The sequence below is a fragment of the Chenopodium album genome, chromosome 21, assembly GCF_948465745.1.
Source record: "Chenopodium album chromosome 21, dcCheAlbu1.1, whole genome shotgun sequence".
NCBI lineage: Eukaryota > Viridiplantae > Streptophyta > Magnoliopsida > Caryophyllales > Amaranthaceae > Chenopodium > Chenopodium album.
This window is the reverse complement of record NC_137854.1, coordinates 7371871-7396106: the sequence shown is the minus strand read 5'-3', so window position 1 is coordinate 7396106 and position 24236 is coordinate 7371871. Positions and strand designations below refer to the sequence as shown.

At 34.3% G+C, this 24236-nt stretch overlaps 3 protein-coding genes across 3 annotated transcripts; 1 reads left to right on the top strand and 2 right to left on the bottom strand.

The window, feature by feature from the left end:
• Nucleotides 1–3133: 3133 nt before the first annotated feature.
• LOC145602246 (putative L-type lectin-domain containing receptor kinase S.5) lies at nucleotides 3134–6158 on the bottom strand. The gene is made up of 2 exons (XM_081658421.1): nucleotides 4702–6158; nucleotides 3134–4198 (listed from the first exon to the last, which is right to left on the bottom strand). Exons 1-2 carry the CDS (start codon nucleotides 5954–5956, stop codon nucleotides 3372–3374), a joined length of 2082 nt encoding a protein of 693 aa, XP_081514547.1. The 5' UTR covers nucleotides 5957–6158; the 3' UTR covers nucleotides 3134–3371.
• Nucleotides 6159–16897: 10739 nt separating this feature from the next.
• Nucleotides 16898–20521, top strand: LOC145602319 (diacylglycerol O-acyltransferase 2-like). The gene is made up of 9 exons (XM_081658509.1): nucleotides 16898–17248; nucleotides 17355–17429; nucleotides 17519–17604; nucleotides 18175–18281; nucleotides 18360–18515; nucleotides 18734–18820; nucleotides 18948–19045; nucleotides 19907–19994; nucleotides 20272–20521. Exons 1-9 carry the CDS (start codon nucleotides 17043–17045, stop codon nucleotides 20371–20373), a joined length of 1005 nt encoding a protein of 334 aa, XP_081514635.1. The 5' UTR covers nucleotides 16898–17042; the 3' UTR covers nucleotides 20374–20521.
• A 483-nt stretch (nucleotides 20522–21004) lies between these two features.
• On the bottom strand, nucleotides 21005–23981 carry LOC145600076 (protein PIN-LIKES 3-like). Its single transcript, XM_081655926.1, has 10 exons — nucleotides 23844–23981; nucleotides 23648–23727; nucleotides 23358–23482; nucleotides 23006–23124; nucleotides 22512–22706; nucleotides 22289–22381; nucleotides 22019–22113; nucleotides 21731–21783; nucleotides 21450–21638; nucleotides 21005–21291 (listed from the first exon to the last, which is right to left on the bottom strand). Exons 1-10 carry the CDS (start codon nucleotides 23979–23981, stop codon nucleotides 21164–21166), a joined length of 1215 nt encoding a protein of 404 aa, XP_081512052.1. The 3' UTR covers nucleotides 21005–21163.
• Between the last annotated feature and the right edge of the window lie 255 nt (nucleotides 23982–24236).

The window sequence follows — 24236 nt, the reverse complement described above, 5'->3', positions numbered from 1 at the left end:
CGCTGTACTCCAGATTTATAAAATTCATGTGATTTTGATGTGAACCTTTTATTATTTCAATTCATATATATGTTATTTTTTAAATAAGTACATGTTATTTTAATAAATGCATGGTTTTTTTTTATACATGATATTAAAGTAAATAAGTGAATAACAAACGAAGTATTATTTTAGCAAAATAACACAAGGTTTTAAGCAAAATAACATAAGACTTAGGCAAAATAACTCAAGTATATTGGGTATGGAGTAGTGGAGTACCGTGATCCAGGAGTATATAATACTAATTACTCTTTAAAGGATGAGTCATTCACCTTAAATAAAAACATCTATTAGACTACTAGTGTTGGTGACTTGGTGTATTAGACTTCTAACTAGTCTTTTAGCCCGTACAATGTACGGGCTTGTTATTAGTGTTTTTCCTTTGGTGCATTAATTATTATGGAGACGACCGAGACGTGGTTATTTTTTGTTATCTTATGTGCCTCTTTGACTTTTTTAATTTACATTTTATATCAAATATGCCATTAAAATGTATTTCTAAAAGAGAATATGCATGCATGGTCTTTTGGAAGATAGATTTGCAAAATATAATTTAGGTTTTTTTAGAAAATAACACCACAAATTTCTCAAAAATAAACTGAATTATAACACCACAAAATCTCAAACTTTTATTATAACACCGCAAAAAAAATAAAAAATTTGGATTTCACCATCACTTAACAGATTCTTGGATGGAATTCGTTAGTGGGGCCCACATTGGACACTTGTCACTAATATATTGGTTTAACTAACTTAATCCAGCCACTAGCCCACAACCAACAGCTGTGACCCCAACGTCAGAAACCCTATCCTAGCGCCGGCAACCCTAACATACCGCCAGCACTAGCCCACATCTCCACCCTCTCCAGCGTGCCTAACCATCTAATTCAGCAATTATCGGCGACGACGAACCATCCCACTCGGCCACTCCTACCCACGAATCCATCCGGCAAACTCACTCCAGCCTCGCACACAGACCCAAAAACCCTCCTCCCCCTCTCACCTTTACCCTCACCCTGAACCTGCCCAAAAATCGAAACCCAAACCAAGTTGGGGCTAGGGCTTGGGTGTTTCAAGGTTGGGCGCGTTCGTTGCTGGTGGTCGGCTACGATGGCTAGGCTGATTTTGACGGTTAACAAAGGGGCAGGGGTGCCGACGGCGAGGATTCGATTGTCACCGGCGTGGGTTAGCGTTGCTGGCGGTATGGGTGGTGGCTGGTTAGGATTTTTGGGGGTTTCCCTTTTTTTTTTAATTTTTCTATTTTTTTGAGCCAATATATTAGTGACACGTGTACAGAGTGGCCCCACTAACGGATTCCATCCAAGAACCCGTTAAGTAGTGGTGAAATCCAATTTTTTTTTTTTTTTTTTTGTGGTGTTATTTTCTAAAAAAATGTAGTACTATTATTTATTTTAAACATTTAATTCTTAACTACAAATTCCTTTTAATACTAACATGAATATATAAATGAATCTATATCTATACTTAGTATTTTAAAACTCTAACCATGATACACACATATCTTCATCCTATGTTCACTTATCCAATCCAATGTGCCAAGTGTTCACTATTCCAATTCAATGTGCCAAGTGTTCACTATTATAATCAAATGTGTCACATGTAAGTTGATTTCGCCCCTCACTTTCTTCAATTTCACATCATATGTTACTAATGAAATCAGTTTTGAACCGCAAAAGTTATATTTAATCTGTGTTGATCATTATAATTCTGTTCTATTCAATAAAACTAGGATTTAAATTAGCCTAGTAACAAGAACATGGACATCCCTCATCTGCAATTTTCTCTTTTCTGTTTTCTTTGCTTTACTGACATTCCTAACTCGTGATTGTTGAAACTATGAAAGCTAAAGAGCAATGGAATTCTTTGCAATGTGAAGCATCGGGTTCAATGCAAGGGTGCAGGGATACGTATGTCAGTTGCAACATTCCTTTCACCACCACAAGATAAAATAATTGAAGCTCCTGCAGAGTTTGTTGATGCTGAACACCCTCGCCTCTATGCTCCCATAACATATAAAGAGTTAAGGAGGCTTCGCAATTCAAAGAAGCTGTATGCCGGAGAAGCCCTAGAGCTGATTCGACTTAGCAAGTAGGCTATACAGAATATGCTAAGTTGGCCAGGATAGCTTAAGGATCTTCCTGCCACCATAAAATAAAATTAATAAAAACAGGACATTACTTTTTTTATTCTGAGTGTATTTTTCAAGTGATGGTTATTAGTCTTGTTATAGGATCTGATATCACTTGAAGATGATATTTCACTGATTATCTACTTATTGAAGAGTGTTATTGCTCTTTTAATTACATCAGTTCTTTTTCTGCTACGACAATCTTACACAACACGAAAATGATGGACATAGTTGATTATCAGACATCCTAAAATCGCGGTTCTGATCCAAGGGTTGAGTGTTCCTCTTCCTTGCTCTTGTTTCATGCCATGCTTCATGCATGGTTTTATTTAGAATTAAAATAAGCAATTGGAAGATATGTTTTATCATTTGAACTGGTAAATTTGAAGATAAAATATGGCAAAAAATTATAACAATTAAACATGATTGCTTGAGCTATCAATTTGTCTTAGTCAGCACAGAATTCTAATATAATTAGTCAAACATGCATATGATTAATTAATTTAATTAACAGAATTGATGATTTAGCGCAGAACTCTAATATACTAGTCAATCATACATATATGATCCTTTTAATTAATCGGATTATGGTTAGCGTAGATGCTAATTGCTAGACATTGATCACTAACAACTCTTAACTTTAATAAAGTACAAGATTATACAAAGACTTGACCGGTCTACTGAAATTATTGTGCTGTTTAATATATTTGTTGTCCCTGTCAAAGTTCAGTATCACATACTTATCATCTGTATTTAGCAGTCATGTTTATCCTCTTGGGTAGTTGGGTAAGAAGATACAGAAATACTGAAAAAGAGATCGAAAGCTGATCGAGTTCACTGAACTATGAAATAATCACTGTCTTCCTTCGGAAACATTGTTTATCAGCATGGTAGTAACTGCTTATACATTGCAGGTTTATCAACACACAGGAGTACAAGCACAACTAATGAAATAATCAAATTATAATTTACATTGACAATCCACCCTCTTCCCCATGTACAAATAAAGTGGGAAAAAAATTGGGAAACAAATTCAAGTGCTTAATTGCTTATGCCCTGAACTATAAAATTAAGCAAAACTTTTCATATAAATGACAGAAAAGTTACCAGAAAGAGGGAAAAAATACAGCAGGAATGCCTTAATTGTTGCTGCTGTTATGTTATCTGATGATATAAGTTCCTATCATGCCATGGAGTATACACTGCCACTATGTGGGCTGACATCTGAACGGGGAGTCCAAAGAGAGTTGTCATATTGTGATGATGCAATGTTGGTCTCAGTTGTCATTTCTGAGGTGGCGCCGTTCATAGGACCCATTGCTGGCCATATGAAAGATGGCTTGAAAGGCGGTACATGAGGCATAGGAACTGACCCTGACAGTATCTGTTTGATTGCTTGTGTCTTAGGCCTTTCTGCTGCTGTAGGGTGAGAGCAGGCCAAACCTAGGAGCAAAACTCGCTCTGCTTCCTCTGCCACATACTCGTTTCCTAACCTCTCGTCGATTGCCCCTAAGATGTTTCCATCTCGGTGCATTGACCACACCCAATCAACTGTACACTGGTATCCCTCCTTCTTTGTCCAAGGACGCAGTCCACAAGCCACTTCGAGAAGGACTGCTCCAAGGCCGAAAATGTCAGACTCCCTAGTAGCCCTGCCTGTGTGGAAGCACTCAGGAGCAATGTACCCCATTGTGCCATGCACACCCTCCTCCAGTTCAGCATATGAGGTTTTTTCATGGTCTAATGCACGAGCTAAGCCAAAATCACCAAGACGAGCATTGAAGTTGGTATCAAGCATGACATTACTTGCCTTCAGGTCCCGGTGAATCACCTTCTCATCAAACTCGTTATGCAGGTAGTGAAGAGCAGAGGCTACACCCTTCAGGGCCTTGAAGCGGAGTTCCCAGCTTAAAGGCGCCTTATCCTCCCCACAGAATATGTGCTTGTCTAGGCTTCCATTGGGCATGTACTCGTATACTAGTAACAATGTCCCATTTTGGTGACACCACCCTGATACAACAGATAAAATCCATTTGAGCAAAACAGCACAAAAAATCACAATCTACTCATTATTCACAAGTACATGAAACACACTACTTTAAAATTAGACTAGATTCACCACTATCATCTTATGACACTAGGTAAGAACATTGATGTTTAGAAATTCGGCAAAATACACAAGATTTTAATTGTAAAAGTACTTTAAATAAGCTCCATTAGTCTTTTTCACCCAAGTAGATCAAAAGTTTCAATCTTTTAGTCAAAAACAACACGACATCTACAAAACTAATCTATGTACTAAATCACGATTTCACGACTCAAGTTACATGATAGATTTTCCTTACTAATAAAAAAATCCATAAGCTTATCCATTTCATACATACCCAAAAATAGTATAGACCACAAATTAAAGCAATAAATGAGCCCCACAAATAAAGGAAATAACACAACAAACCAACACACCCAATTAATACAACTAAGAATAAAATCAGCAAATCAATCAAAACACATACCTAGTAATTTGACGAGATTTCGGTGGCGCAACCTATTAATAATCGTAAGTTCAGCCAAAAAATCATCCTTACTTTTTATCTCATCCCTCGAAAACTTTTTTACCGCAACTTCTTCAAATGCTTCAACCGGTAACAACCCTTTATATACCGTCCCATACCCCCCTTGTCCCAATTTATTTTTCTCATCGAAATTACTTGTCGCCTTTTTAAGCTCCTTAAAATCATACTCCCTCGGCATACCCGGTAAGCTCTTCAAAGCTCCGAGTATGTTCGGGTCCGACATCGATCCCCGGGTTTTCTTATTCCAAAAATACCATCCTATTCCAATACCTATTAATAATATTACCGCCACCGGGATAACGACTGCCAGAACAATTGTAACCTTTCCAGGACCAGGCTCTTTAATTATTTCCACTGTTATGTTCCAGCTTAGAACACAATGGAGCTCCGCGATGTCGTCCCCAGTCGACGCTGAAAACCCGAAATACGACACCGGGTTGACAATCTTGCTCAGATCGATCCCGGTTAAATTCATTACTGGTTTATCCGGCATAGTTGCTTCCGCTTGTTGGTCGTGGAGGTCTACGATGTAGACGGTGAGAGATTTACTCTCACCGCCATCGTAGAACATCCAGACCTTATGAAATACCGTCCCCGTAGGCGCGAGAGTGATATTAAAATCAGAAAGAGAGACAGTGTGGTTAGATCTAATGGAGTTGATATCGACACCAATATGGTTATCATCCGGGTCGTAAGGCCCGTTCTTAACGGTATCGAACTCGACAGCGAGGAGTTTGTTGTTGGGGTCACCGTCGGTGGAGGAGTTGGTCAACCCGAGGAACTCGCCGGAGCTTCCAGGGGGGACGTTAAGGTCAGGTGCGATGATGAAAGCGACGCCCTCGCCAGGAGTGACTGGGGTGCCGTCGGTATTATTGATGCGAAAGATATTGATGAGAAAGGAAGTGTTGAATGAGGCGACACGGGTGTGGTTGTGCCCGTGCGATTCCCAGATTGTAAAAGGTTGTTTGAATAGAATGCGGCCTGCACGGTTGGTTAATGTGAAGTTACCCGCGGAGTCGGGTGTGACTTGGAGTGCACCGTTGCTGATGGTTGCTGGGGATTGGACTTGGAAGGTGTCGTAGTAGGTGTGGTCAAAGGGGAACCCGAACACGTTCGAGGAAATGATTGCGGCTCTTGAGATAGGAGCGAGGAAGATGAGGGCAGACAAAGTGATGGCGATTGCCGGTGAAAACATTGCAAGGGGTTGGGTTAGGAGGAGGGGAGTTGCTAAAGGGGGGAGATTAGAGGGTTGAGAAGGTGGGTTTATAGTAAAAGTAAGGGGAAATGGGGTGATTTTGAATGTGATGGTATAATAGATTAATACAAATGGAGGGAGAAAGAGGACAAAAGGATGATGAATTTGTGTTTAAATTATGTTATTAGGGGTGTAAAGAGGTTGATTTTCCAGCAAGGAGCTGAGGCAAGTTGATTGTAGCAGCCAGCAGTGTAGGAAGCATCTTCTTCTCCTTTTCTATGTTATCCTTTTCCTTTTCTTTTCGACTAATAACGACCACCACTACTCGGACATCAGGATATGTTATGTTACTTAGACTCGGCTAAAAATGTTACACATCAAGTATATGAAAGGTACTATGGGTGAATTACAAATGAGGTACATTGGTAGTAAGACTTATAACTATTTGATGGGTGAATTCATGAATATATATATATAATGGCCAAATAATAATTCAAAGTATAGGTGATGTATAATTTCAGGGTTGAGGAAATTGTATTCAATAATCAAAAGTCATAATGGACTTTATTTTTCAAATAGAATATATTCTTCTTACAATTGGTCTAAGGCTGTAAGGCTGTAAGCTACCTCTTGTTACCAATGACCAAATTTATGTGAATTAAAATATTTTGTATGAGATTATTTTGAGTTCTTAGAAAATTTCTATAACTTCTTATTTTAGGCGTAGGTTCTTCTATTTGAATTTTTATTTTTATTTTTTGTAACACTTCTACATTGAAATATATGAGATTATTCACATTTTTTTCGTCAAATATTAAATAATAACCAGTGGAGTTACGAGCATACATTAAACGTATTATATCTAAACACTGGCTTAGTTTTATTGAATCATTAAATGCAGTATTGTTACTACGGAGTAAGAAATTTATTGTGGCCCTCTCCCTTATTAATTCTACAAGACCGAAAACTTATTCAAATTGAACTTAGGGCCTGTTCTCTTCATATTATTTTCAGTTCAGTTCACTTCAGTTCTGAATTTCCTTCTCTCATAAAATATTCAGTTCGGTTCAGCTCCAATAATTTCAATTCAGTTCAGTCAATCACAACAGGCCCTTAATCCCTCCCTACCTTTTTAAAAGTATGAGTAAACTCTTATGAATAGAATTAAGACTATTATACACCTAAAATGTTTATTTACGTATTTGCCCTTTTTAAAAGTATGGCCACACTTTATGAATAGTGTTGAGACGATTATGTCCCTAAAATGTTTATTTACATATTTGCCCTCAGTAACTCTTAAAAATAATGTTTGTTTATATATTTTTTAAACTCTTAAAAATATTGTTCATTAATGTGTGGACATTTATACCCCTTAAAAATTTGTTTATATATTTTTCTAAGTAACGCTGCTATTTATTCTTCAAAAAACTTCCGGGAATGGGTAGCTATGACGCGCGTTAGCCGCATAGTTTTATGAAATTTGAATTTGAAGATTTCTATTACTTTAATAAGGCTAGGTAACTTTAATTTTTTTAAAACGAGTCAATATTATACTCCCCGATAAGTAATTTTTACAAGTCAATATATTTGCATTTGTATTTTTTGTCAAACTCTCATATCCCCTTTTTTTTTTCCCTTTTTTTGTTTAATTTGATCATGTAATTCCGTTTAATTTGATTTTGTTATATTTGATTTAATTAAATATATATGTTGAACATCATAAAATAACAAATAGGACAATAATTATTACTCCGTATAACGTAGGACATATGGGACAAAGGGGCAAAACATATGCGTAATGGTACTTCATCGTCTATAAATAAAAATAAAAATAAAAATAAAAAATATGCGTAATTGTACTATTGAATTGAATTTTGTGGAGAGGATGATTGGAGAATATAATAAAGGAAAAAAAAGGGGGGGAAATATAGGGAGTTTGGTATTTGATTGGATTGGTCGTATGTTTGAATGTTACGAGATGTAATGCCGTTATTCGGTTGTGATGTGTGCTAATATGGACTTTTTAAACAGCTCAACTTCGTGGAAGGCTGGAAGCTAACTTCATAAGTAATAAATAAATAATAAGAAGAAAAACTGAAAATAACAAAGGTTCATGGAAGCAGGTGCCATGTAGTAATAGAAAATCACGAGACATTGCTACATGCACTGACTAGATAGATAACGCACTACTAATAGACAATAAAACTTTGGTGTAGTAATACCATTAATTTATCCCTGTTGTCAAAAAAAAAAAAAAAAAAAAAAAAAAAAAAAAAAAAACCATTAATTTATGTAGAGGTCCGTGATGTGTAAGTCCTTGTGGAAAAAAATAAATTTTAATCAAGTTATTAGAGTAAGTAATATTTCAATAAATTTTGTGAATTTAGGTGTCATTTGTTGACCAAAAAAAAAATGAGAAGTTCAAATTTCTGAAAATTGAAATTGTATTGTGTGTTTGGTTTTTCACTTCTCACAAAATGAAATAATTTAATTACCTAGTGAGATTTAAAAAAGTGATCTATTTCTCATGATTAACCAAATACTTTTGAGAGTTTTCTAGAAAAACCAATACAAGAAAATTTTCTAATATCTCTAATAAAAATTCCTACATGGAACATACTTGCTCATATTTAAACTATGTTATCCACAATTCCTACATTTAATTAAACGAATCCTTACAAAAATGTAAACATACTTGCTTCATATTTAGACTATGTTATCTACAATTCTAATAAAAAAGATATATAGACGCTATGCTTGAAAATGACTTTGTTTGATGGAACGGGTAGGTGCTAGACTTATTACTTTGTACGGAAAGTATTTTATTAACAAGTCACTGAAAAAATTGACTACATACACATTTTTCTTCTATAGTAGCTCAATCATCCCACGAGTTAAGTTATGTTGTGGTTTGTAGATTTGGAGGAAACAGACACAAATTGTGGCTGAATTCAACTAAATGACTATAATTCAAATCAATTATGGTAATTGCCCAATTGGTAAAAGATCTACACGTATAGATCCTTTCTTTATCTATGCTTTGTGTGTGTAGCTGTGCGACAATTAAGTAGTGATTATTGAATAATCTTTTGACCTTATATAATTGTGTTGCTTTATAGTATGACTTTGGTTAAGCTATAGATACAAGTACAATAATACAAGTATACAATTGTACGTGGGCTATAAATCTATTAGACATATAATAATTAATAAAACATGAAAAATTGAAAACACAGCCCAAGACTAATAGTAAAGCTTATTCAAAAACGCGCTAATAATCTTTGATACTTTTTCAAATTAGATCATGCAAATTATTATGGATGTGTGGTCAAAACAATGATTGAATATACCAAACCAGCAAAGACATATCACTATTAATGCATTACTCCTTAAGTCTCTAATTTTTGTTTTTCTGTGAAAAATGTCTTGTTTTTGTCTCATAAAAATGTCATAGTAGGAATATCAATCAATAGTATAGTTAATAATATATAATACTCCGTAATAATTTGACTATCACAATACAAGTTTATCTTAATCCAAGGATATATGTTGCATGCCGTGAGGCCAAGATCAAGCAATAACCGTACCATTAGCTTTAGCCATCTAGGCTCACAACCGTCACAAACAGCTAGCTACCATGGACGGGAATCACGGGATATTCAGCTAATGGCCTGGTCACATACTCACATGTATTGTGTGTTATTCATGTATAGAATCTGAAAAAAAAAAAAAATACACAACATATATATATGTACATCATAGTATTCATTCATTCCTTCTCATATTTGGACCATCAAAATGCTATCCGTGTAGCTATATTATACGCTCACCCGACAACCACCCAACAAAAGAACATTAAGAAAATTCAGGAATATTATGTAAAATTCGGATCTAACGTAAGTACAATTATAGCAATGTTAATATTCCAACCAAGATTGAGGTGGAGATCCGGTGCTACTCTGCAAAAATGAAAATGTGTATTCACATTACATTTATACGAGTACTGACTACGTATACACGTAATACAGTACATGTGCTTTAGTAAAGTATATACCTCATCTTTATAATTTATACGAATATGATTATCTTTAATTATTGTATTTGTAATGACTTAGGTGAAGTGTGATGAATTTGCATAGCCTAGGATCACTAAATTGTCTTTAGTTTGACTTTAACTTTAACTTGTACGGAGTAGTGTTTTATCTGCTTCGAAAAATATGTTATAGTTTGATTTGCACACTTGTTATCAATGCATAACTTTGTCTATTTAAATTATATATTTTATTTTTATATTATTAGCTAGATGTCATAAACAGTTCTTGTCAAATAAAAAAAAAAAAAAAAAAAAAAAATCATAAACAGTTGATTTTACGAAATCTTACATTACAATTACTCATCAACAATATTTTACAAATAAATTTTCCTTCATTTCAAAATACTTGTAAGGGCCTTAAATTAGTTTGACTTTACACTATTAATATACACAACATTATTGACTAATGGTGATGATTTATGCGAAGAATGGTGTACATAAGATTAATATATAGAGGTGTGTATTTGTTAGAATTGTCTCAATGCGTAGTTTTAAGCTTTTAAATGTCAAATTTTTGATAATTTAAATTTATTGTTAATCAACAATTGGTTAAAGTTTGGTGTTGGAATATGTGTTAAACAAACACTTAATTTGAAACGACAGAGGTCGATCGAGAGTATCAAGTAACATTACTTTATTTGTATGAAATATTCACTAGTAAAAAAAGTCAAATCGAAATTATTTATAAACAGTGAGAAAGTCAATGTGATCCATTTATTCTGAAAATGGTGGGAGTAATTATAAGTTGCCTTATTGAAGATATCAGAGGTTTGCCAACATTAAGTATGCCTCAAAATAACAAGCAATTATGTTAGCTAGGGTTACAAATTGTAGAGGTGATAAAAATCGGGCCGGGCCTTAATAACATGATACCTCGTGCCAAACCCGTAAAAAAGTAGCGGGCTTGTCGGGAGAAAGTGGGCTTTTGGGCTTTTTTTGGCCGAATTTGAACTTTTAATTAAACTAGGGGATCCTACGCGCGCGATGCGCGCGGTATAGGTAGTGTTTCATGTTGAGTAATTGCAGTTAGTCTTAATACCTTATGCATGTTTGCATATATTTTATTATAACTATTTGTACATATGCGATTAATATGTTGAATGTCATGTATCTTAGCAATGCTCAAAACTTTAGCAAATTACTCTAGAATTAGTGAAGGAGTTGTATAAAGTATTGAGTTCTATACATGGAAATGTTTGCTATATTTAAAGTACAGATTGAAATGGTTCAATTAGCAGGACATCACTTGCCTATATTTTTCTTGTATTCATATAAGATACCAATACACCTCACTTTAAGGTTTAATCGGTTAAAGTTATGATCGTAATAATTACAGTAAATGTCATTTAACAATGATTTCCTTGTAAATAATTTATTTTACAGAGTAAATTAATATTATAAGTCATTAATTTATTTTGTTAAAGTTACAAAAATAATGAAGTTATTTTCTTGAATCGGTAAAAAATGCAGTGGACAAAATGGACCAAGTAACCTCAAAAACTAAGGGTCTGTTCTCATACGATTATTTTCAGTTCAGTACAGTTCAGCTCTAATAAGTTCAGTTCAGTTCAATTCAGTTTAGCTCCTAATTTTCTTCTCTCATAAAATATTCATTTCAATTTAGTTTAGTTCTGCTCTAATAAGTTCAGTTCAGTTCACATATCTTAATGCTTTCGGAATCAACGAACATAGTGCGTCATAAGTCGGTAACAAGATTAAAAGGCTCCAAGAGCCCTGGATAAAGATTGAAATCTTGAACTAATCAAAACTCTCGTTCAATTCAGTTCAGCTCAGTTCCATCAATGAGAATAGACCCTAAGTTAAGTGGAGAAATAAGGTCCAAGGATTAATAACAGTAGATGTTGAGTGATTGACTGTGTGAAATTGTCAATCAAGTTCATTCCCAATTCAAATTTCTACCAAGCTAGTCTTCAGTTCAAATGAGTAAAAACTTGGGCAATTATTGCTTGGACCTTAAGAGTCACCAAACTAACTAAACTATCTCAATGGCATTAATACCGCAATCTCTTGAACTTTCTGGTTATTGTATTTGACCAACCTTTGTCTTAGCTTCTGGTTTTTTTTTTTTTTTAGAACTACTCATATGATCTTTTGGATTTCACTTTCATGAACTTTTTTTAAATGAACCAATACCTTTGTAAACTTGTATCAAAATCATGGACATCGATTTTCTCATACTGTCCGAAATATAACCGATTCACCAACCCACACTTGAGCCTGATTTCTCATATATCAATTTCAGTTTCAACACAGTTGCTTTTGCACTATATTGGACAAATGCTTGCTTCCATAGTTCCTTGTGCTTCATATAGGAAAGAATGTAAAATCAAAACCTCTCATAATCATACTTATGAAGGTTAGGTTTTAAAAAAAAAAATACTTATGAAGGATAGAATAATTAAAGGAATCCTAAATTGACTATACTGACAAGTGAGCAATTAAATTAACGATAAAACCCATGTTGTGAAATTGATCAATAATAACAAATTAGCAATAAAATAAATACATTGATTATTCATAAACTACTCATACAACATTAATGGGGTATAAAGGTAATTAAACATTTTCAGGGTTAAAAATGTCCTAACACTATTCATAAGAGTATTTTCCCACTTTTATAAGGTAGGGAGGTAGGGAAATGCGTTTTTAGGCTTGCCAAAACCCGTCAGATCGGACTAGACCAATGTTGATCACCTCTATAAAATTGCATGAATTAGTTCATAATAGGTTTGAATCACAGCCAAATAACGTGGTTAGCAGCCACCTTATAAAAATTTATGATAAAGTGTTAGTTTAATCCTGGCCATTTACACGCATATGAAAAATCAACCCAACCTGTAAAGCGTAATTAGCAATAGAACAAAGTGTGTCATTAATGATAAATTCTGAAAGTTGAATATAGTACGGAATATAATAAGGCTTTAACCTTTAAGGTCCTTGCTTAAAGCTAAGTATACGTGAATATGTCTGTCCATCATTATCTGTTTATAAATTCATTAATAAATTATACAATATGAATATAATAGTGTTCTACATGAGCAATGCATGAGAGGTAAATAAGCGATCCAAATGATACATGCAGTTTTCAAGATTTTCTAGAAGGGTGGCATGATCTTATTATAATGCTTCGGTTTGCAACCACTATAAATTGTAACATAATTTAATTGATTTGTTTCTTAAATAATGCTTATTTAGTTGTGTAATCCTCATATTTTGATGAATGATTATAATTTATTGTCTTATTTGATAGAATTTGTTTCATACTCCGTAGAATTTAGCTTAATGTTTTGCTTGACATATGATAGAATAGAATTGAAGTTCATAATATAAGGACCTACCTAGATTCCTAGGTAAATTATCAATTTTTACATCATACTTTAACAATATACTTATTGTATCTGTAAAAAATCAGATTAGCACTACTACTACTACTTGCCTACTGTTGAGTCATTGATGTAAATTGCTCAATGCTCATCACTTAGGGTTTGTTCACTTCAGCTTAATTTCAGTTCACTTTATCTCCAATCAGTTTAGTTCCAATCAACTTAACTCGGTTCAGTAAATGTGAACATGTCATTACTCAGTTACTCTCATACTATGTTACGTAAATCTTTCATGTTAAAATTCATATACATACGGAGTACTTCGCATCAGTATGTGTTAAAACAAAGAACTCTAATTTTGTTATAGATTTCATTTCATTTGACAAAACAAGAGTAACACTACAAAATCAAAGTAAGTAGAGCAGCATTAGCTCCATGGCCATAAACACCAGGTCCCATAAAATCCTAATAGTGTACCAAAACTATGCAAGTCGTATAATGGGCCTAAGCAGTAATCGTAAAGCATCAACATCACCTATTCTTAAGGCCCAATTTCTACGACCCCCTGTCACTCTCTCCTGTGAAATTGACACCCACATTTGAGCCAATTACAGCTCTGGAGTACTGTATTTTTTATTTATTTTCCCAACTACTATGCTACGTCACTGCATACTTGTATACTTGTATAATTGTATTATTGTCTGGTATCATTTTTGTTTTTATTCATTTTTTGTCTACAAATATAAAGTTCGTGAGTAATAAATCTACTGTGCTAATAGGACATTTTGTTTAGTTCAATGGAGTCAAGCACACAATTAGGTACTCAATTCTTTAAAATTTCACCTTTTAGGTACTCAATTATTTTTACTTTGCTTTTGGGTACTGAGTTAAGAATTCAGGTGAAAAAAATTAAATCAACCAAAGAATTGAGTACCTTGGGTTAAAGAATTTAGTACCCTTGGTTAAGTATGTGGGCCCCACTCGATTAAAAAATTAATATTTATAAATAAAAAAAATTGTATTAAATTAGACTAAGAAACTAGCCGTTGGTTTCTCTATTTAAAGAGGCATGAACCTGGCAGAAAATTCATCAAAAACAGCAAGAAAATTCATCAAAAAATTTTATTAGTGTAAACCTGCAGGCATTCGATTAAAAGAAACAGATGGGCAGTCCTCCATCCACAGCTGCTCCTCAATCAAATTGAGGGAAAGTTTTGCTTAGAATATCATCCACAGCTACCTTATTACAAGTTCTAGACTGAAAAGAAAAGCAACAAACATCAAACAAACTAGCCATGCTTAGAACATCAAACAGACAGCAGCAAGTTGATTAGATGAAGGCAATCCGAAGAGGCCTTCAATCTCCTAAGCCCAGCATCATACGCATATTTGAGGCCAAAAAACATGACATGAGCTTCTGCATTACAAGCACCAATTGAACCAGAAAAAGACTTGCTCCCAGCCATAAGTTCATCAACAACAGCAGCTTAACCAGCAACAAAACAGGTTCATTGAGCATATTATTTAGGCATAAATTCTGCAAGGTTTTGCCAGATTTTGTAGAAAAAAAAAATTTTTAAAAAAAACCAGAAACAGAAGGGTTGCTACAAACCCCAAAATTTGTTCAAAAAAAACCCCAAAATTCGAAAAACCTAGGTCGCAACAAACATCATCAAATGGGCAAAAAATCCAAAATTTATATCAAATTCACAACATAAATGATGAGAAATTGAGCTTACCTCAAAAAAATGGCGGCTTTTGGTGTCGTTTTCACCAGATTCGAGCACAAAGAAAGCTTCCGGCGTCATTGTTCTTCGACAATGGAGTGCGCAGCAAATTGGGAAAAAATTAACTCGCAAAAAGGGGAATAAAGAAATAGAAAGGGAAAAAAATGGGTTGACCCACGAATTTTTTAATCGGGTGGGGCCCACATACTTACCCAAGGGTACTAAATTCTTTAACCCAAGGTACTCAATTCTTTGGTTGATTTAATTTTTTTCACCTGAATTCTTAACTCAGTACCCAAAAGCAAAGTAAAAATAATTGAGTACCTAAAAGGTGAAATTTTAAAGAATTGAGTACCTAATTATGTGCTTAACTCAGTTCAATGTAAAGCTCTAAATAAACAAGTAATAAAAGTTTTAATAATAAAGTATACTTTATCCGTTCCTTTTTTATCACAATATTAAGGATTTTACGTTTATAAATACATAAGCTTGGCATAGTGGGTAAGTTTGTATCTAACAATTAAGAAGTTGAGATCAAACTTGACTAGAGGCACTTTGAGGGTAAAAATTCCCTTACCTTTCCTCTCATTCCCAAAGTACCTAGCCCGTAATCCCGAGTTCCAAAAAACCACAAAAATATATACATAATACAAACATATAACCATATATACTTGTGGGATTAAAACGTATTAAAACCATAGAGGATAAGGGATTTATTTGAGGGTTAGTTCCCCTTCTTCCCTCCTAAGAAACCTACTACAAACCTTTGTAAGTTGAGTCAACATGAAATCTCACTAGATGAAATCTCAGTAGTAAGGATGGCAGTGGATCTGGACCCGGCCCGGATCCGTGGATCCAGATCCGTTTTTTACGGATCTGGGTCTTCAAATTTTGGACCCGGTGGATCCGGGTCGGATCCGGGTCCTACTGAAAAAACGGATCTGGATCCGGGTCTAGGGGCCAGACCCGGATCCAGATCCGTTTACCCGTTTTTTTTTTTAAAAAAAAAATTTATAATTGTTTGTTTCATTATTAAATATGTTGACAATGTTAGTATTGATAAAGCCCTTTCAAGATATGAATTTTGGATGCCTCATATCAAATTCACTAGCTAATACTAAAATCGTACTTTTATCATTATTTATAATTTTTATTTCAAAATATAAATGTATAAGTTGGTACCTTTGTGTTTTTATATTTGTTGTATAACTAAAATTTAGGTTGCACTTAATAACCCCAACGGAAGTTTTAAATGCATTTTTTGACCCAAATATTAAATTTTTGCAAAAAAATTAGGCAAAATATATTGGACCTGTTTTGGACCCAGATCCGGACCCGGATCCGTTGGACCCGTCGGATCTGGATCCGGGTCTTTATTTTTCAGACCCGACGGATCCGGGTCGGATCTGGATCCTAGATACAAAAACGGATCTGGATTTGGGTCCATCCAGACTCGGTCCAGATCCGACCCCATTGCCATCCCTACTCAGTAGAATCATATAGGGTTTCATACTTCTTCTTATCCTCCTCATCTCTAAAGAAACCCACCTTGCTAGGTTGAGTCGGATAATTATTGTAGTCCAATAAAACACTTATCATAAACTTAAATTCTTTTATTTTAATGTGTTTCAAAGACGTCACGTATAATAAAATCCAAACAAAACAAAAACGTGGCATATCCACGAATCCATCGTGAATAAATTTGTAAACTTAATTGCGTCTCATCAAACGCTATAAATACAAACAAACAACTATCCCCAGAACTTTCTCCATCTACATTTATTTTTCAATCAATTTTTTCCATAAAGGTTAACACTTTTTCATTTTCTTACTTTTTATATATATATATATATATACCTATTTAATTCAATTTTTTTAGAGAGAGAAATCAAAAGTTGTACTCTGCAAGTAACAGAGTAATAATGGAGGTGTCAGAAACAAAGAGAGAGAAACCACTCACCTTATCTTCTCCGTCGTCAACTCCGCCGGAAATTACGACGTTAACCGGAAATAGCGACTCCACGTTTCACACGTTTCTCGCCGTCGCAATTTGGCTTGGTGCAATTCATTTCAATGTCGCCATTGTTTTATCTTCTTTCCTCTTTCTCTCTCTTTCTAAAGCCTTAACGTTCGTATTCTACTCTTATCTCCATTTTTTTTTTTTTTTTTTTTTGAATAATTTGAAGTTGATTTATGATTGATTTTATGTTTTTTTTTTTTTTGTGAATTTTTAGGGTTTGTTGTGTGTTGTTGATATTGATCTTTATTCCGATCAATGAAAAGGATAAATTTGGGCGGAAATTAGCTAGGTATATTGTTGAATTTTGCTTCGATGTGAGATTCGAGATTTTGAGCTTGAATTTTGTGGAATTTGATGAATTTTTTTGTCATTTTGCAGGTTTATATGTAAACATGCTTGTGGTTATTTTCCGATTACACTTCATGTTGAAGATTATAATGCCTTTGATCGTAATCGAGCTTATGGTAGCTTCATGTTTATGCTATTTTCTCAATAATTGAGCTAATTAATAGACAGAAAAACATACTTTGCTTGAAAATTTATAATTAATTGTATGGAATAAATGGAATTTGTATGAGATTTGTTGAGTGAATAAGCAGAGATGTTTCACTATTTTCTGCTTAGAAATTATGTTTCCAATTTTGTCAAAGTTTTACTAATTTTGTATTTAATCAACATAGTTCAATTAAGGAAATTCGTGTACGAAATAGGATAATGTGTGCTATACTAGTTGAGTAGTTGTTTAAGAGAGTTAGGAATTGTATGTTTGATTTTGTTTACAGTTGTTGTAAATGTTGAGAATCAAGGTGATATGTACTTATCCGGGTTTAGTTATTTTGTAGCATTGAAAAGCATGACATAGATATTGGAATTCATATTGAAACGAGAAAGTTTTGACTTTCAATGATTATGAGTTATGGTTGTCATGACACATTGTTTGCTATGTATTGTTAGACCGAGTTCAATTGCTTGTGCAACAAAGTTCTCCCTTTTTAAGGCATCAAACTTAATGTTATGTGGTATGCTATGTGCAGTTTTTGGCTATGAGCCACATTCGGTTTTGCCGATTGGTGTTGTTGCGCTTGCTGATCTCACGGGTTTTATGCCTTTCTCAAAAATTAAGGTCCTTGCTAGTTCTGCTGTAAGTCCTATACATCTCTCACTTTGTCAACTTCTTTTGCCTTTTCCTTTCAGCGGCCTTATCTATTTCTATTTGTAGGTATTCTACACTCCATTTTTGAGGCATATATGGACATGGTTGGGCCTATCTCCGGCAACTAGAAAGAATTTTAAAGCTTGCTTGTCTTCGGGTTATAGTTGCATCATAGTGCCTGGTGGAGTACAAGAGACGTTTCATATGGAACATGGCTCTGAGGTATCGTTTTGCATGATATGTAATTTGTGATTGTTATTTGTGATATTGGTTGTATGTTTGTCATGCCCAAAGTCTGTTGATGGAGGACTCTCTCTTTTTAGTAACTTCACAAGCTTCGTATTGGTCCTTTTCATGTCTGGCTCAATCGTTGCTTGTTAGATCGGCAGAGCCCAGCAGTTTTAGTGATAGCTTAGCTTTGGCTACTTTTGTTGTTTCAGGTCATTTTTCTTAAGAACAGAAAAGGATTTGTTCGCCTAGCTTTGGAAATGGGCTCCCCAGTGGTTCCAGTTTTCAGCTTTGGTCAGGTGCTGTGTTGTTCACTAACTGTGTACTCTGCTAAAATTTACAGCTGAAGTTTTATAAGAAAGAACATTATTTTATGGTCTATAATGAGTTATAAAGTAGTAATGTATTGTCTACATTTTTTCGCAGTCAGAAGCCTATAAATGGTGGAAGCCCAGTGGAGAATTGTTCTTGCAATTCTCCAGACTTATAAGGTTCACCCCTATATTTTTCTGGGGACTTTTTGGGTAAGTTCTAAATTTTGTTTCTTAGTCTATTGGAAATATTGTGTTTAGTGCATTGATAAAATCCTCTGGTCAATAGCCCTTACCTGGGCTCCAAAAGGGACTTATAAAGTTATAAGTGGTTCAGGGTTGCACTTCTTTTGTCTCCTTCCATTGCAGATTCACAATTTCTGCAAGTGTTCTTGGTTGCTTTTCTAGCTATAAAAGGAAATATGTGGGAAACCAACATCCAATTAGATGTACTTCGCAGCGTTCTTAGCTTGATGATGAAAGAGGGAATAGAGGGACTTACATCCCCAAGTTTAAGTCTAATGTGTTTGGTTCTTTTAGTGACAGCGGAGAATAATTAGTCTGAATAAGTGATGTGGAACAGATATAAGTTTGTTAAGAGCTATGCTAGTTGAATGGGATAGTATCACTTGCAGACTAGCGATTTAGTATAGTTGCATGTTTCAAATCTGGGATAACAGCTCTGGAAAATGTTCTACTAGAAACCCAAAAACTAGAATGTTTTGGGGTGGGGATATGAAACAAAGAATTAGATCAGTTTCTTTGTTGATTATGTGACAATATTGATATGGGTAGGGATGGTTAAGTATCAGCCAGAATTCAATCTTGACGACTCTGCAAAGGTCCTATAGAACTATAATTAGGAATGGTGTATGGATAATGGAAAGTACAAGGCCTTAGTTGAGAATCTGACACCTCTCTATTTTTGAGGAATGATCTAGCTAGGACGAATTGTTATGTAGTTTATTGCTTAATATCTTCTTGTGGACATTTGGCTAATATCCAGATCTATCACTGTAATATTTTGCTCTGCTTTCTCATAAAGTCATAACCAAGTTGTAAATTTACTTGCAGATCTCCTCTACCTTATCGGGTTCCAATGCATGTGGTGGTTGGTCGACCAATCGATGTTAAACAAAACTCTCAGCCCACTGCAGAAGAGGTATGGATTCTATTGCATTCCAAAATCATTAGTCTCTTCTTCCACCCCACCCCCTCCCCCCCAAAGTGATCTCTCTCTCTCTCTCTCTCTCTCTCACTAATAAGTACAAGTAATATTTTAGTAATATTTAGTAACCTGAGTTCTGTATAGATCGTCCTTAGATTCACATTCCGATCCCTTTACGTGCCTGGTGTTTAGTGATTGGCTACAGAAATGTGGATTTGCTTTGTGGATTTCACCCTTTTTAACAAGAATTTTTTCTTCCACATTTTGGTAGATTTCGGAAATTCATAGCAAGTACGTTGAGGCGCTTCAAGAATTGTTTGAAAGGCACAAAGAAAGGGTTGGCCATGCCAAACTCCAATTGAAAATTCTTTAAGTCCTTTGATTGTGCTGTATATACATTACATTACTCACTTACACCCTCTCTCCCAGAAAAAATGTCTGGATGTTGTAATCTTCAGCCCTTTAAAATTATTCCATAATTGTATCATTAATTTGTGCTAAGGCCGTTTTTAATAGATGTGTTGTTCCTGTCTAGAAAGTTTTTTTTAAAGATTTTTAAAAATTTTATTTTGAAATTTTAAATTAATTTTTGAATGTTAAAAGCTCACAGAAATTTTCAACTTTCATTAGTACTAAATACGAAATGACATTTTCTTCAAAAAAAAAAAAAAAAATACGAAATGACATTTACATATTATCACTGGTAAAAAGGTGAATAGAAAAATTTGCAAAGACAATTTCTTTAACAAAATGATTGTAGGTGTCAAAAAAAAAAAAAAAAAAAAAATAAAAAAAAATAAAAAGATTGTAATTTTCATTTTCTGGTTTTAAAAATTTCTTAATAAGACAGTTAAGCAAGATCAAAGGGAATATTTATGAAGGAATTACATCAAAATAGTGAAATAAAACCAAAATATTTGCAGGAGACCATCATAATACTGAAGTAAAACCAAGATGTTCTCTTCAAATTTCTATCTATAATCTGATAAATCCAATCCCCAATTTTGAAAATAAACTGTCTACCATACTTATTATATAAAAATATACAATGTATCCTTTTGAAGATAATGTTTTTATGTCTACATAATCCCATTGTTAGCCATTCACCAATGTTGTCTAGTGAATAAAGATTTGGTTCTAAGAAGCGTTTGTACCCTGTTAAGCTAGAAGCCATAGGAAATTAGGAAGAATGTGCACCAAAGAGTGAGTGTTATCGGAGCCAAAACATTAGTCCAAAGCATGATAACTGAACATTCATTCTGCCCTGCTTTAAACAGCTCTGTCACTGTACCTGTTATGAGTATAAAATTTATTTCATTAGTTACCGAAAAATATAAAATGAAGAAGATTAAAGAAATGCTGAAAACTAACATAAACTATCATAATTAAATCTGTAATAATTAAGTCTAAAGGGTAGTTTCGTAGAATGGTGATGGCACTATTACATACTGATGCTAGCTGCTGGAGGCATTGTATACTGAAGCAGAAGAACAAACTGAAAGAATATATCATGCGATTGCACAAACCCAGCTAGAACAGCACCCTTAACAACAAGTACACCCAGCAGAGGAAGGAATAGATACCGAACTGCTACGATTCCCATAATTGTGGTAACTCGAATTCCTGATCCCCTTAAACCTGAAAATTTGAATTTCGTCAAAAACTTACCAGCAATCTAAAATATGAGCCGTGAAGCAAAAGAGATGTTTAACTATTTACGTAATAAGTACCTCTGTGTAGGTTGGCGCCGAGTATCAAGGTTTTACAGGGGATGGCTGCATCTCTGTGAATCGAGTACAATATAATTGAAAAGATTGAGCTTACAATTCCAGAGATTGACAAAGTGATAAAGCTCAATCGTAAAAACTATGCTAAGTCAACGTAAAAGTCAAATTATTCGGTAACCAACGGCTAAAGAAGAAATGAGAAAGTCAAATTGTAGCGATAGATTATTAAACGATTGAGGATATGTTATTATTATATAGACGTGAAATGAGAATTAATAGCTTATTACATACCCAATCATGAAACTTGTGTCTCCAACAACATGAAGAGTATTGTCCATGAGCAGCTTACGAAGCGGAGAAATTGTCCCAATAAAAAATCCAACCATCTACACCAAAATAAAGGGAATAAATAGAGTTAAGGCCTGTTCTGATTGGCTGAGCTTAGCTTTGAGCTGAATTGAACTTATTGGAGCTGAATCGAACTGGTTTAGGATATAAATTAGCTTATATAAATGATTATTATTTTTATTACAAAAAATGGTAATTATTTGATGAAATTACCACTCCAATAGTTGAAGGTGCCAAGACTGCCTTAAGGTTGAACTCTTTGGAGATAATCTTTAAGCACTGTTTTATCTTGGAAGACAATTCAACCTGTTGACATAAACCCGTCTAATTAACTTTTAACACGAATTTGCCAAGGAGATTAAGATCATATGTTAAATGCATACATATATTAAAATTTGAATAAAGGAGAGGAATAAAATTATTATCTGAATCTTACCATTGATTTAGAAGAGGAGTTGGAGAGAGGTGGATCTTCAAGAGCATAGTTATCTGAAGATTGTAAGGATGGTTCTTCTTGTGGTTGTACATTCACCAATGTTTCATCAATTACACCTGATGTGCTTGTTGTTGCCTCCTTTGAAGAGATCCGAACTATGTTGTAAGTATATAGCCAAAAGTATACGGTTCCAATCTGAAATTTTGTGGAAAATAATTACAGTAAAATTAATTAACTATAGCCAAGAGTGCTTAGTTGCTTACTATTTATGTTTTTCTTATTTTGTCTCAGTTTATATACTCTCTATTCCATTAGTTGCAATAGTTTGTATAAGTATTTGTCTAAATATATGTACTCCCTTTTGTTCTACTAATCGCATTAGTTAAAATAAATGGGAGTAGTGATACGTAAACTTGAATAAATGGGAAAGGAGAGCATTCTCTATGAAGGGGGAATATGATAGAAGGGGAAAGAAGCTAGATGTAGTAATATACCGCCATTGAAAGTGAAGCATAAGCTAGACCATAACGCTCGCAAACATCAGGTGCTCCAAATGGACTACCTTTCTCCTTGCACATTGCAGGGAGAATGATGATGGTATTCCCAAGATTTCCTGGTTTTACAGCAAAACTAGATAAAAGCTAGTGCGATACACATTTTTTTCATAGTTTTAAAATCAAACATTCTTTATTATCCTCAACATTAATAAGACTTCCTCTAAATAAATTAAACTAGATAAAAGCATGTGCGACTACACAACTACTAAAGTAGTAGCTACTCGAATCAATGGCATAAAAATAAATATTATCATAAAAGTAATGAGATGGGACGAATTATATAAATTACCAGCAGAACAAGATGCCAAAATGAGGCCTTTGATATGCTTTGGAGCTTTAGTTAATTTAGCAAGTACCCAACCCATTGCTGACCCCAATAGAAATGTAAGCAAGATGTTTACTACCATGAACCATCTGTTACCATGCATATAACACGAAACGAAAAATAAAATTAATCACAACATGCACAAGCAAGTAAGCTCTGTTGTTAATTGATAGCTCTCTCTGTTCAAAAATAATCTTTTATAGGTGTAAACGAGGGGGGGAAAAAAGGTGGAACAAGTAGAGAAAATTACTCACAGAGTAAGGAAGCTTTTGATGGTGACTGTCTTGGCCAAGTTGCTACCGACTAGTGCAGGGCCAAAAACAAAAAACACAAGCTAAGCAAACACAAAAGAAAAGGAGCTATGAGTTCATCTCTAAAACCTAATATATACATATAAATTAAAGGAGGAAGAGGGAATTGAAGAAATTCTTAAGAAGAAAAATGAACAACTTTGTTCAGATGATGTGTGGCCGTCTTTCCCAAGATGTCGATACGATTAATGGCAAGAAATGAGCCTAAGGCAGTGATCAAAATAACCTTCAAAATAGGCATTGAAGCAACAATAAACAGATCAAACAAAGACCCCATTGTTTTTTTTGTGTTTTTTTTTGGCGAGCAAATTAAGTGGTAAAAATTTTTCTCTCTTACTCTTGCTAACTACAAAATTATAAGTAAAGCATGAACTTGCTTGCAATAATATAGGTAATATAAGCAAAACTAGTGCAATCTTTTGGCAAAAGCTAACTGGCAATGGGGTATTTAATTATATACAATGAAACTATTTAGTAATTAACTACTTTATATGGTAATTGGTAACAGCATCTATTGAGGGGCCTTGTTCTT